The 14426-nt window shown below is 58.3% G+C and overlaps 1 protein-coding gene across 3 annotated transcripts; it reads right to left on the minus strand.

The window, feature by feature from the left end:
• Nucleotides 1–546: 546 nt before the first annotated feature.
• GPR35 (G protein-coupled receptor 35) lies at nucleotides 547–6419 on the minus strand. Of its 3 annotated transcripts, none has more exons than XM_030916905.1 (3): nucleotides 6079–6419; nucleotides 4575–4816; nucleotides 552–1874 (listed from the first exon to the last, which is right to left on the minus strand). In XM_030916905.1, the coding sequence occupies exon 3, from the start codon at nucleotides 1850–1852 to the stop codon at nucleotides 923–925; it is 930 nt and encodes a 309-aa protein (XP_030772765.1). In that variant the 5' UTR covers nucleotides 1853–1874; nucleotides 4575–4816; nucleotides 6079–6419; the 3' UTR covers nucleotides 552–922. The 3 variants fall into 3 exon arrangements, with proteins under 3 accessions (XP_010357423.1, XP_030772765.1, XP_030772764.1); XM_030916904.1 differs by having other exon boundaries at nucleotides 552–1856; nucleotides 6079–6417; XM_010359121.2 differs by lacking the exon at nucleotides 4575–4816 and having other exon boundaries at nucleotides 547–1856; nucleotides 6079–6417.
• Nucleotides 6420–14426: the final 8007 nt, after the last annotated feature.

Raw genomic sequence — 14426 nt, forward strand, 5'->3', positions numbered from 1 at the left:
ACACTCGCAGAAGGTCTCTAGAGTGCCCCGTCGATCCAGCTTGGGGTTTGAGATGCTCTCCATGCAGAAGTACAGGAAAGTCAGAAACCAGCAGGACATCCCGCCTTTACCTGGGTGGGCACCCAGGCCCTACCCCTGCCAGACATGGTTTCCAGCCTTTCCCTGAAGGAAGGAGAAGAGGGCTGGGTCCCCTGGCAGATCCTGGCCACCCCTTCTCTGCCACCCACCCCAACCCACCCTCACCTGCTTGACCTTGGTCCCCCCTCCTTGCACTGCTGTGCAGCTCCTACATGGAGATCAGCCACTCCCAGCCCTGTCTTGAGCAAGGAAACCTGGGCTGGGGGCCTCTAGTGCGGTCCTGCCAGGAGCTTCCAACAGCCCCTGCTCACGCTTCAGATGGTGGGGGTGGGAAAGTGTCAAAGGGTCCAAGGGGGCCTCAGAGTGAAGAGCCCCAAAGGGTCCCTGGAAGATGTCCGCTGGCCCTCTGAGCCACGCACTCCCTCCCTGCCTCCCACCACATGAGTGGGCAACACAGAGGGCCCCACCAGGACTGACTCTGGGTGGGCAGTTTTATTCCAGCCCCGAGGGGTGGCAGCAGGTGTCCTCAAGGCTGCACCCTAGCCAGCAGGAACTCACTTTGGCCCGGTGAGCTGGTTCTGGGGGTGGCAAGTGTGAAGCCCCATCCCAGAGGTCTCTGACATTGGCCTTGCTCTGGTCTCCCTCCTCTTGCCCTTGTCCCTGTCCCTCTCTCTTCCCAAGAGAGCAGGTACCTGGGCCATCCCTGCCCACCCAAGGCTCCAAGAGAGCGCACAGTGAGTTCAGGGTTGATCCCGGGCTCCTTACTGCTGGTCCCACCTTCCCCTGACAGGCAGCACCTCCCGGAGCCCCCAAGACCTGGCCCACAGTGCCCACCGCACGCCTCCTAGGCGAGGGTCACACACAGAGAGGCCTGGCTTTTATGGGCCTTGGCACTGGGAGTCACAGCCAATGCAGACGCCTCCTGGAACTCCTTGGCCATGTAGTAGTAGCAGATGGCGTCCAGGCAGCAGTTGGCATCTGAGAGCTTGCTGGTTATGAAGAGGGTACGACGGAGCATCTCCTGGAGGGCACAGGCGTTCCAGTCCACAGCGAGGCGCACCGTCAACCCCACATGCAGGGGCAAGAAGCAGACCACAAACACCACGAGGTTGGCCCAGACCATACGGGCAGCCCTGTGGCTGGCCTCTGCCTGCCCCACATCAGTGGGTGGCCTCTGGGCCAGAGCAGTCACCACCTTCAGGGAGCAGAAGACCACCACGGCCAGTGGCAGGTAGAATCCCAGCAGCGGGAAGGCCATGGAGCTGAAATTGTGCCGGGCACTCCTGAAGCAGAAGCCACCCTCTTGCATCCCCAGGAACCAGCGAGCCACCAGGGAGCCGACGACCAGCACCCAGAGGACCGCGCACACGGCCGCAGCCTGCCTGGGGGACCGCAGCCCACGGGCGCGCAGTGGGTGCCGCACGGCCACGTAGCGGTCCACGGCAATGGCCGTGACCAGGCTGATGCTCATGTACCTGTTGGTCAGGTAGATGCCCTGGGAGACCTGGCACAGTGGCGTGTCTGAGGTGTCCTGCAGGGAGTGCAGCACGAAGGGCAAGGCACACAGCAGGCAGAGGTCGGCCACCGCCAGGTTGGTCATGTAGATGCGGGTCTCCGTCCACTGCTGCATGCGGCAGCAGAACACCCAGAGCGCCAGGCTGTTGAGCAGCAGGCCCAGCACCAGCAGGATGCCCAAGTAGGCGTAGAAGCCCAGCTTGACGGTCGGGGGCCAGGTGATGTCACTGGAGCCACAGGTGTTGTAGGTGCCATTCATGGTCCTGGGGTTGCAGAGGGAGCTGGAGGTCAGCAGAGGGCGAGTGGGAGGAGCGAGGCACTGCCCCCACTCCGCCCACCTCGGCCTCACATCCACAAACACAAAACTCCTCAAAGAAAGCATGGATGCCGTAAAGAACTCCAAGTCACCCTCGAGGTCTAACCCCTGGACGGATCCTCTTCCTATCTCCTGAGCCCTTCTCTCCTGGGACCTGCCTGCTGTCATGGGGCAGGAAGGGAGGCAGAAGGAGCTCCACGTCCCCCTCCAGTCCCCAACCCAGCAAGCCCTACCCTCCAGAGTGCAAATCCTGGACAGGGAACCCAAAGGGCCGCCAGCCTCACCCAGCACTCAGCTCTCAGCAGGGAGGGTTCAGAGGCAGCAGCACCTGTCAGTCTAAGGATGGGAAGACCAGGCTCCCGGACAAAGCCCAGGGTGGCCCCTCCACCCCTCCCGGGACCTGGCTGCAGGAGGTGCCCACATTTGACTCCACACCTGCATCAGCCCTTTCCCACAGCAGAGTCCAGGACAGCTGGGACTCTGGCTTGCCCCTCCCTCCCTGTGAGCTCACCACCCAGTCCTGAGCTCTGGAGGTCCTGCCTGGATCAGCCTGAGTCCCCATTTCAGTCCCACATTTGGGATATGGGGTCCACCCTTTGAGCTCTCAGGGGTCAGAGCCCATGAGGGCAGCCCTGCCCCTCCAGGCCCTGGCTGTGCTGCTCAGGGGCCACCCAGGGGTGGAACTGAGTATCCTCCTCTCAATCACTATCAGGACCACTCACAAAGCCACCCCTCCGCTGTCCATGCCAGCCTCTCACTGTCCCCAGCACCCTCCACAACAGAGCCCAGGAAGGCTGAGATCAGCCCCGGATGGACTTGGGCAGAGTCTGGTGTCCTGGACATGGGCTGGAGTCATCCTGGCTCAGCCACCCCTGCAGCTGGGCAAACTTGTTCCCTCATCATAAGGGGTGCTGGTGTTGCACGCAGGCAGGTGTGAGATGGAGCTGCTGGCGAGCGCCCAGAGTCCGGGACTCACAGCCACACGTCCCACTGCCTGGGCTCCTCAGTGGGTCCAGGAAGAGCCTGGAGGGGTGGGGGTGGGAGAAGACTCTCCCCTACCACCAGGCTGTCCTGTGGGGCATCCCTCAGTGGCTTCCTGCTGGGCTGGTATGGAAGGTGGGAAGGACTCAGTCCACAGCGAACGGCCTTGCTCCTCCCTCTGCCTAGAGGAGCACCCAAGTTCCCCCAAATCAGGAGAGGGGAGAGCGCCCAAACCCCGTGACTGCAGCTGCTGGGGATGCCTTTCCCCCATGGTGGCCCCCGGGAACTCCAGGTCCCCAGTCCATGAGGGACACAGGGCACAGGTTTCAGCCAAAAACAGAAACATTCTGCCGTCTGACTTCGTTCCGTCTCCTTAGTTCCCATCTCCAGTGAAGTAGGCGGGCATTTGCTGACTTCCAAGTTTCAGGAGCCCCTCCCCCGAGTGCAAAGTGCCGCGCGCCCGCCCGAGGGTCTCTCCTCCCTTCTTGGGGGTCCTGCTTGCCCTTGCCCCGAGTGCAAAGTGCCGCGCGCCCGCCCGAGGGTCTCTCCTCCCTTCTTGAGGGTCCTGCTTGCTTTCTCTCTGATTCATGAGCAACACCTTGCCCCGGTTCCAGGGTCTTTGTAGGAACCTTGAGCAAGGCCAGGCTCCAAGGATATCCCCAGAACCCACTGGAACCAACCGCTGGGATCTTCCCTTCCTGTCGGTCCTGTGCTCCTGCCGCAGCCCCCGCTGGGGACCAGGAGATCCCAGAACCTGCTCAGAATCTACACCTCAGAGGTACCTGAGCTGGGCAGGCGCTGCGCGTTGGGGAGGGCTTCGTGCGACTGACCTCCTACTCTCCCCACCTGAGCTCTCAAATCCACCAGAAGTTCAGGGCCAGCCTTGGGTGGGGTGCAGACCTGGCGAGGGGAGGGGCCTGCATGGCTAGAGGGCGATTCCTTTGCTGCCTGGAACCCTGCCTGGCGGGAGGTGAGGACACCAGAGCTCGTGGGCCTGGGCCCCTTCCCGTTGCCCCAGCTTCCCAGATCCCTCCCCACGGCTGCCAAGGGGCTGTCAAGTCACACATACCCAGGGCTGTAACTTGCCTACTAGCCTCAGTGTGGCTGTGGGGGAATGTTTAACTGCAGGCCAGGCACAGTGGCTCACGCCTGTAATCCTAACACTTTGGGAGACTGAGACAGGAGGATTACTTGAGACCAGAAGTTTAAGAACAACCTGGGTATCATAGGGACACCCCGTCTCTACCAAAAAAAAAAATAATAATAATAATAATTAGCTGGACTGGTGATGCATGCCTGTAGTTCCAGCTACTCGGGAGGCTGAGGCAGGAAGATCGCTTGAGCCCAGGAGTTCGAGGCTGCAGTGAGCTATGCTGGCACCACTGCATACCAGCCTTAGGAGACAAAGTGAAACCTTGTGTGTAAGAAGAAGAAAAAAAGTCTAATTACAATATTTAAATTTTCCTGTTTATAATAAAACAAACACTGGACTATTAGGGAGAAAAATGCAAATGTTGCAAGAGTTTCAAGGTGTATGTAGGCTTTGAAGAAGTGCCCTGTTCATGGGTCCTTGTCTTGCCCCTGGGGTGCCTCCCAAAAAAGTTCAGGAAATCCAGACCCAGGTTTTAGCCCCGACAGCATGGGGTCCCGGGAGCTAACATGGCCAGCACAGATGCCGACTTACTGCCCCAGCCCCGCACAGGAATCCGTCCAGGCTGCGGACCGTAGCTGGCCTCCTGCCTCAGATCCTCAGGCCTGGTCTTCCTCAACAGACACCAACACCATCAGTCTCAGGGAGCTCCCGCTGCCGGGGACCATGGGGATAGGGCCTTTCCACTTTCTGCCCAGGAGGCTGTGAAGATAGGAGCCAGCAGCACATGTAGGAGGCCCCGCTTCCCCTTCTGATGACAAGGTCAGCCTCGGCTTCTGCACACAAAAGCAGAAAAGTGCCCTTTGATTCTGCACTGAGCAATCCAGGAGAGAAACCTGGCCGTAGACAGGCATCCCAGCCACACTGGAGTCCCTCACCAGCCCTTCCCACTGTCTGGACCAGGAACCCACCCAGACCCCCGAGTACCTGGCTGGCCTGGGATTGGGAGCACAGGCCCCAACCACTGCTGAAGACGTGGCGGCACGGAGTGGGGGTGCAGATCCCTGTGGCCCAGGCACCAAAGAGTGCCCCGTACCTGTGACCCTCTGGGCCTGGGCCCCACACAGCACACCCCACTGGGCCTGCGCCCCACACAGCACACCCCACTCGGCCTGGATCCCACACAGCACACCCCACTGTGTCTGGACCCCACACAGCACACCCCAGACCCAGGATGGGGCTGTGAGTGACACAAGTTCACAAAAGCAGCTGTTTACCTGAGGGCCACAGCACGGGGGTATTTATTCTTGTTTTTAGATGTCACATCCCACACTCCAACAAGCTGCTACCCACACACAGGCTCTGAGCTTTCATCAGCCTCAGCCACACCTGAGACCCCCAACAGCCCGAGCCCACCTGAGACTGCATCACAGCCTCACCCCACCTGAGACCCCATCACAGCCTCACCCCACCTGAGACCCCATCACAGCCTCACCCCACCTGAGACCCCATCACAGCCTCACCCCACCGAGACCCCATCACAGCCTCACCCCACCGAGACCCCATCACAGCCTCACCCCACTGAGACCCCATCATAGCCTCACCCCACTGAGACTCCCCATCACAGCCTCACCCCACCTGAGACCCCATCACAGCCTCACCCCACCTGAGACCCCATCACAGCCTCACCCCACCTGAGACCCCATCACAGCCTCACCCCACCTGAGACCTCATCACAGCCTCACCCCACCTGAGACCCCCCATCACAGCCTCACCCCACCTGAGACCCCATCACAGCCTCACCCCACCTGAGACCCCATCACAGCCTCACCCCACTGAGACCCCATCATAGCCTCACCCCACTGAGACCCCATCATAGCCTCACCCCACTGAGACTCCCCATCACATCCTCACCCCACCCTGAGACCCCATCACAGCCTCACCCCACCTGAGACCCCATCACAGCCTCACCCCACCTGAGACCCCATCACAGCCTCACCCCACCTGAGACTCCCCATCACATCCTCACCCCGCCCTGAGACCCCCCATCACGCCCCTGCCCCACTGGGAGGCCCCTAGGGCAGTGGGCGGCACTGACCTGCAGGCAGCTTTGGCCTCCTGGGTGAAGTGTGTGACCCCCGCTGCCAAAGCCTGCACAGTGGCTGCCTGAGGAGGGCTGGGGGAAGTGAAGCTGGGGTGAGCCACCCCCTCGGGGCTGGTCCCTGACTCTGCCCCTCCTTAAGGTGGCGGGGCGGGTGGCCAACTGACGGCAGCAGGGCAGGGGTAACGGGAGATCCCCCCTGCTCCTGCACCAGCTAGAAGGCGTGGGGGATTTCTGGGAGGGAAGTGGGGTGCCGGCTGCCTGTGCTGACACCTCTGAAGAACCAGCATCCTTGCTGAGGGCACACATTTGTTCTGGAAACAGCGTGACAGACAGCAAAACCAGAGGCACTCCAGTCCCGCCCACGGAGCCTTCCTCCTCCCCGGCCCACTTCTGCCCTGTCATCTCGGAAAGCTTCTCAGTGCCTGGCCTTCCCAGGGTGTGCGGTCAGCCTGCCCTCCCCAGCGCCTCAGGCCCAGTCCCCTGACAGGGTGCAGCATGCACGCTCATCCTAGTTCATGCAGACACGCTCCGTGGGCATCTTCCAATACACACACACACACACACACACACTGGCACACATGCACACACACATGCACACACCAATGCACACGGGTGAGAGGCACACACTGTGGCACACACAGGCAGGCTGGCTCCTCCCCTGCTTTCCCTCTACTTGGCCACCTGCCCCTCCTCCAAACCCACCCCCTCAGAAGCCTATCCAGACCACCCTGTCTGGTCTAGAATATTCTCTCTGGCCCCACCTCCTCGGCACACATCCCTCTTCTGAGCTCATGGTTGGGGAGCCCATAGGCCCAGGCTGCTCCCCCATGGTGCACACCACCCCCTTCCTGGGCCCCATCCACTCTGAGAGCACCGGCCTTGTCTCCTCAATGCCCCACAGCCCTTGACCACAGCCTCTCTCTCCTTAATGACTGCGATAGGCTGGGGAGAGCTTCAGTTTCACCCCTCCCCACTTTACAGCGGTGGAAACTGAGGCCCAAGGAAGGGGAACGCTCGGCCCAGCATCACACAGGTGGTGGCAGGTCTGAGACCAGTGCCTGGGCCTTCTGAGCCAGACCAGGACTCTCTACCCAGAGGCACCTGAGGAAGCCTTGCCTGGGCCCTGGTCCTTCTCTGCTGTCATCCCAGGCCCGGCTCCTTTCCCTTCCTTCCTGCTTCCTCCTACTGTCCTTCCTGCCCTTCCTCCTGCTTCCCCAGCTGTCCCTCCAGACCCCGTCCCCAGTGTGGGCCCTCGGGTTCCCTGCCCAGTCCCTGTGGGCCATGATGTTCAGTGGAGAGGGGCCTCCTTCCCCTGCAGGAGGCTCAGATTTGGGTTTTCATCTGCCCGATCTCAACTCCCATGCCTCACTCTGGCCACAGGATCTGGCCTCTGGGGTCAGCAGAAGGCACGGCACCTGCTCAGTCCAAGCCCGGCCGCCATCAAGCAGGGACTGGAGGTGCAGGGCGGGGCGTCTCCTGGGGTGCTCCTTCCACTTCTGGCAGATCAGAGGCTAAACGGCTGGATGGTGCCCCAAGCAGACCTGCCCAGCCCACCAGAGCCAGGACCCTGCAGAGCTCCCCCACCCTCCCACCACCGGGCCAGCCACGAACTCCACGTCCTCCCCAGCAGTGGCCTGGGGCACCCTGATCCCACCAGGCCCGGCCTCCCTGACGTGGCCTGGCATCTGTGCTCCTCACACACTGGAAGGGAAGCCCCTCTGGGCAGGGCCACGTGGACCCAGCGGATTCTTGTGGGCTGTGTGGACTTGGGGAAGAAACTGGACATTTAGAGACTCCAACTGTCTCTGGGAAGGGCCCCTCGCCGCCAGGTTCCACCTGTGTACAGGAAATGCTGTCCCTAGCCCACCCCCACCTCTCTCCATCTGCCCCTTGGCTATCTCCGTAGGGCATGAGGGCACTTCAGGGCAGTCCCACCCAGCCTGAAGCCTGGGCCCTCGTGCTCTGCTCCCTCCCACTCAGGCAGGCTTTGCCTGGGGCCCCTCCAGTGCGCTGTTTCTCTCTTGGCTCCCCGCTCACCCCCAGGGCCCCTCTCTCCCCAAAGCTGCACCTCACCACCTGTTTCTAGCATTTCACTCTGTTTGATTTTATCACAGAACTTATTTTTTAAGTAACCCTTTCTGCGCACTGGGTTCATGCTTGTGGGACTCCATTTGCTTCCTGCCCTGTCAGGGCCCTGGCACAGAGCCCGGCCTCTGTGAAGCTCGACAACCCCTCACCCACAGCGACTCCTGCCGTGGGGCCGGCGAGTGCCTGGGACACAGCAGGTGATCAGTCATCGTCAGTGCCCAGCTCAAGCACAGTTGCCTGGGGTCCTCTGCTGCCGCCCAGGCCCTTCTTCAAGGCCCCCTGGAGTCCCCAGGTTCGAAAGCAACAAAGGCAGGTTTCCATTCCAGACCAGGCCTGTTCTCTCCCGGCTCTCTCAGACCACCTGGGCCTCTCAGACCACCTGGGCCTCTGTGGAGGAGAGCCAGGGTCCTGCTGTGGGCACAGGGGCACCGCCCAGGGGCCTCTGTCCCCCACCTCTGCTTCTGGGCAGCTCCCTCACCCCCAAGGTTAGCCCCCTGCAGCAGTACCAGCCCCTCCCACTTCACCCTGCTGGGCTGTATGTGTGACAGGAGGAGCTCTGAACAGGATTCTTTCCTGCCCTTCCTCCTTCTCCCCCAGCTACAGCTGCCAGACGCCACCCCTGCAGCCCTATCTAAAGGAGCCTCTGCAGCAAGCTTGTCCAACCCTCGGGCTGCGGGCTTTGAATGTGGCCCAACACAAATTTGTAAACTGTCTTAAAACATTATGAGATTTACGCACAGCCCTTTTTTTGCTCATCGGCTACCGTGAGTGTTAGTGTATTTTACGTTTGGCCCAAGGCAATTCTTCTTCTTCCAATGTGGCCCAGGGAAGCCAAAAGATTGGACAGCCCTGCTTTGAAGGGAAGTGTGTGAGGGGATGTCAGGGAAGCAGGAGCCTGGGAGAGCCAGAGAAAATTTGTTTACGTTCAGCTCCACCTTGAGACCGATGAGGCACATACTTGCCAGCCACAGCCCATGGTCATATGCTATTTACAGCTAAATAAGCAGCCAGTGACGCCTGCACAGACACACTTCTATGACAGCAAAGTGTCCAAGTGCTGTGGTATACAGAACAACATATGCTTTCCAGATAACTATCCTTGGCCGGACACGGTGGCTCAGGCCTGTAATCCCAGCACTTTGGGAGGCCAAGGTGGGAGGATGGCTTAAGCCCAGAAGTTTGAGACCAGCCTGAGCAACATAGCAAGACCCCGTCTTTAAGAAAGTAAAAAATACTAACCAGGCATGGGGGTGCATGCCTGTATTCCCAGCTGCTCGGGAGGCTAAGGCGGGAGGAGCACCTGAGCCTGGGTGACAGAGGCCGCAATGAACTGAGATTGTAGTACTGCACTCCAGCCTGGGTAACAAGGAAGACCCCACGATGGATGGTTTTCTTTAAATCAATAAAATAATACACGTTAGGCACAGTTTAGCTTAGTCTTTACACAGACGAGACCCCTGTGTGAGAAAAACTTAAAGCTGGGTTGTTGCCCCTCTTGCTTTCTGAGGACGCCCTGCTCTGTAATGGAGCAACCTTCAATAAACCCTCTCTTCTCACCACATTCTGACTCGCCTCGACTTCCTTCCTTCCTGAGACCCAAGGACCCTGCCTTGATGTCTGAATCGAGACCCTTTTCCAGTGAAGCTGTCTCCTAAATGCGTCGCTTGCATCCTCATGGGTCCTTTGCGTAGTTTTTGTTTATTAAAACAACACTTTGGGCCGGGCACCGTGGCTCACGCCTGTATTCCCAGCACTTTGGGAGGCCGAGGCAGGCGGATCACGAGGTCAGGAGCTCAAGACCAGCCTGGCCAACATGGTGAAACCTCGTCTCTACTAAAAATACAAAAATTAGCTGGACGTGGTGGCGCGTGCCTATAGCCCCAGCTACTTGGGAAGCTGAGAAGAGAGAATCACTTGAACCCAGGAGGCGGAGGTTGTGGTGAGCCGAGATCACGCCACTGCACTTCAGCCTGGGTGACAGAGGGAGACTCCATCTCAAAAATAAATAAATAAGAAATAAAACAACACATTCCTGCTTCATCTTTATGACCGTTTTTCTGGTGTCCCCTTCCAGCACTGTGCCCCCGAGGCCAGTGCCTCACTTATCCATCTGGCAGCTGGGGCAGACCAGTGGGGTCCTCTGTGTGGGGGCTCAGCTGTGGACCCCGAGAGAGGATGTGAGTCCACCTCCTGCTTCTTGAGGTTTCTCTGTCACCCTCAGCACTTTCTGTTCCCCTCTTCACAGAACCAGGTCTAGAAGTGGATGTCCTGCTGGGAAACTCCCCTCCCCCACTGATCTTGCCTAAAGCCTGGGGGTGTCACCGTGAGGGCCTGGGGACCAGGACACAGGGTCTCTGTCTTAGATGCCCTGCTTCTGTGTGTATTCGATGTTTTCCATAATAAACGTGTATAGAGAACTGAGTGTGTGGCCATGGAAGGGCAGGGAGGGCAAAGCCCGTCAGCTGTGGGGCAGAGGAGGTGGCCTGCAGAGGTCCCGGGGCTGGCTGCACAAGACCGGCACCTGTGGCCTGAGGTCCCCTCCACCCAAGACCCGCCCTGTGCCCAGTCTCCTGTGATGGCCCCATCCCAACCTGCCCTGCCTACGCCCAGCGGGTATGTCCTACGTGATCCCAGACTCATCTTCCCACAAGAATTAGCCCCCGGCACCACTCGCCCCCAAAGCCAGGGCAGCCAGTGGGGAATGGGCCACAAGGAATAGTTTGGGTTGGGGTGGCAGGGAAAGCCGAGGCCTCCTCCCTGTGCTGACTGGGTGGGCAGCAGCCAGCATTTGCCACCTGGAAGGAGCCGCCAGGGCACCGAGAGGAAGAGTGCAAACCAGGCCAGCAGAGCTGCCAGGCTGCAGGAGATCCCTCCTGCCCCACAGCTCTTTGGCTCCCACCTCCCTCCACTCTTTGGGACATCCTGCAGGCCTCTGCCCTGGCAGGGGCCACCTCTCTCTCTGTCTCTTTTTTTTTTTTTTTTTTTTTTTTTTTGAGACAGAGTCTCGCTCTGTCGCCCAGGCTGGAGCGAAGTGATGCAATCTCAGCTCACTGCAAACTCTGCCTCCCGGGTTCAAGCGATTCTCCTGCCTCAGCCTCCCGAGTAGCTGGGATTACAGGCACCCGCCACTACGCCCAGCTAATTTATATTTTTAGTAGAGACAGGGTTTCACCATGTTGGCCAGAATGGTCTCGATCTCCTCTTCTCGTGATCTGCCCACCTTGGCCTCCCAAAGTGGCGGGATTACAGGTGTGAGCCACCACACCTGGCCGGGGCCACCTCTCTTACTTGAAGGCCTCCTACCCCATGTCGGGCTCTTTCCAGTGGCTCCTACACAAAAGTCGCTTTGCGGCCCCTGAGACCTGCACTGCTTTCCCAGGTGCTCAGGCTGCATTCGACGGCTGAGGAATAGCAGGGATGCTGGCCAGGGAGGAGTGGGGCGGGCAGGGGGCTTCTGACACCTTAAGGGGCTTCCCACACCAGGCTCACGCTCCCTTCAGAGGGACTGAGAAGGATGGGTCCCCCAGTGCAGCCACCAGAGGAAGGTGCTGCCCTGGCCTGCTCCCTGCCCTGGGGGTCCTGTGGCTGCTGAAGCCCCTCTGGGACCCGCCCAAGCATGGCTTCCCCCTCCAGAAGTGCCTCTGCTGGGCCTCTCTGGACCCCACGCAGGCTCCAGCCAAGCTGGGTGCTCAGGGGGTGCCCACAGCCCAAGCACGGGGCCCTTGGCAGGAGCTGGGCACCACCACAGGATGGGCAGGGGACATGGCACCCCAGTGGTCTGGAAGGGATCCTAAGGGGTCCTGAGGGGACCACGATGGGGGTGGGAGGGGTCCTAAGAGGGTCTGAGGGGCTGCAAATTGCACCCAGGGCCCTTCCCTGCCTCCCCCGTGCCCACTCCTCCCTTCACCAGGCACCTTCACAGTGGAGCCTCCAGCTCTGCCCACCTGCAGCAGGAGGTCTGGCTCTGCCCTGGGCACTCAGGGCCGCCTCCCCGCCTTGTAACTCCTGCCCCACCTTCACCCAGCCTGGGGGGCATCAAGGCATCTGGCCACCAGCAGGGGGCACTGCCCAGGGAGATCCCAGCCCTGGCCACCAAAGGCCAGAAGAGGCTCCTCAGGCTGAGGGCAGGTGACCACAGCCCCTGGGCCACCCCGCCAGCTCACTCACCCTGATGGCTCCCACTGCCTGCTCCTGGGTACCCACTGCTGCCAGATGCCCTGCTGGGGTCCCCACTTGGCCTCGGGATGGGCCTTGGGTGCTGCCCCAGCCAGGTTTCTGCTATTTCCAGCAGCGTCCCCCCTTTCTTGGCTCTGGACAGCAGCGCCACCCTCTCGGACTCCTTCCCCTTCCTCTGCACAAGGCTCTGTGACTGGGAGGCCGCCTGCTCCTTGGCCCTTCAACTGCCAGCTGCCTGTCCCCATCCCTAGGGCCCACCCTTCTCAGCAGAGAGAGCCATCCGGCCCCTGCTTGGGGCCCTCCCAACTCACTCACCCTCCTGTCCAAGAGTCCCCCTCCTAAGAGCCCTGCTCCTAAGTGCCACTTCCTGGCTCGGGAACCTGCAGAGGCTCCCCGCTGCTTGCCTGAAGCTGCCTGCCAGCTGCTGGAAGGTCCTCCACTCTGGGGAGACCTCCGGTTGGGGAGTCTGGCGGGGAGGGAGTAGTAACTCTTGAGAGTGGAGTGTGTGTCGTGTGCTGTCATCCCTGCCCTACAATGAACCATAAACACCCAGTAGCTGGACAGGGAAGGGACAGTCCCTCCAGGAGGGATTTTCCCCACGTTCTCCCCAGGGCGGCAGGATCCCGGCCTGGCTGACTTGCAGCAGCCTGTCTAGGACGGGCCCAGGAAATGGCAAGTTGAATCACGCCCAGGAGCCACTGAGGCAGAGGGTCCTTAACCCCAGAAGACGCACTGTGTGGAGAGTTCTCACGGCCGTCCCTTGGCCCTATCCTGGGACCACTGGCCTTCAGAGACACTTCCTCCAGGGCCGGGCAAGACACCTGCCGACAGAGATGGGAGTAGACACTCACAGAGATGTACATGGCTCCTTAAAGATACGAAAAGATGCTCAAAACGATCATAAAAAGAGAAACATAAATTAAGCTCAAAACTATCATAAAAAGAGAAACACAAATTAAAAGTTCGCTGCAACACCGTTTCTCCTCCATTAGACAGGTCAAAATACAAGAGTCTGACCACAACAAAAAGACATCCTCGAATATCACCCATTGATCACTGATCTCTAAGGTGACACAAACCCCCATGCAGGTGGATGTGGCAACATCTTTAGCCAAACTAGAGATGCATTTACTCTTTGACCCAATAACCCCACTTCTAGGAATGTATTCACAGAGAGATGCAAGGACGATGAAGCATGTACTTCGGCAGCTATTCACTGTCGCAGTGTGGAGTGGGGACAGCCCCGGAACCACTCAGCCTTTCTCCAGAGGACCCAGGTTGAATGAAGCATGTTCACATCACAGAACATTGGGCAGTTGTAAAGAGGAGGGAGAAATATATCTACACACTATCATATGGTCATCTCCAGGATATATTTGTAAATGAAAAAAAGCATGCTTATGTACATATAGACAATTTATGTGTTTTTAGATAGAGCCATCAGCTTGTATGTTTTACAAATGGAAATATAAGCCACAAAATTTGCTTTAAATTAAACTATTACCTGTAGGAAACAGATGGAAATGGGGTGATGGGATAGGGGTGGACTTTTGTGACCATATCTTGGTTTCTAGATTTGGATTTAGAATCATGTCAAATGTTTGTGTAATTACTTAATTAAATTAATTTGTAAAAGGAATTCTGAAAATTGAAAGCAAAATGAAACTAACTGACTTGCATTATGGGTTGACCATATGACCCTACCAAACTCTTCCAAGTGATTTTAAAATCCAGTCATTTGGATGTATATCCATATAGCCTGACAACAAAAAAGAATGGCAAAAGAATTTTTCATTATTTTAAATAATCATTTTCCAAATAATTTTAAAACACTGTTTTGTCTGTATATTGACATAACCCAAGGACTTTAAAAGTATCTAAAAATAATTTTAAACTATTTTCAGTGGTTATACTGTTGATGGTAGTGTTGGTAAAGTCATTTTGAGAATATTGTGTTACAGGATAAAACAAATGAATAACTATGTTGGGTATTGTTTGAGATTTTTGGCGTGGGAGAAAGGAGATGCACATGTATTAGTAAGATTAAGTAAAAACTATGTAAATCTTAATTTAAATAG

The sequence above is a fragment of the Rhinopithecus roxellana genome, chromosome 14 (assembly GCF_007565055.1).
Source record: "Rhinopithecus roxellana isolate Shanxi Qingling chromosome 14, ASM756505v1, whole genome shotgun sequence".
In the NCBI taxonomy this organism is placed as follows: domain Eukaryota; kingdom Metazoa; phylum Chordata; class Mammalia; order Primates; family Cercopithecidae; genus Rhinopithecus; species Rhinopithecus roxellana.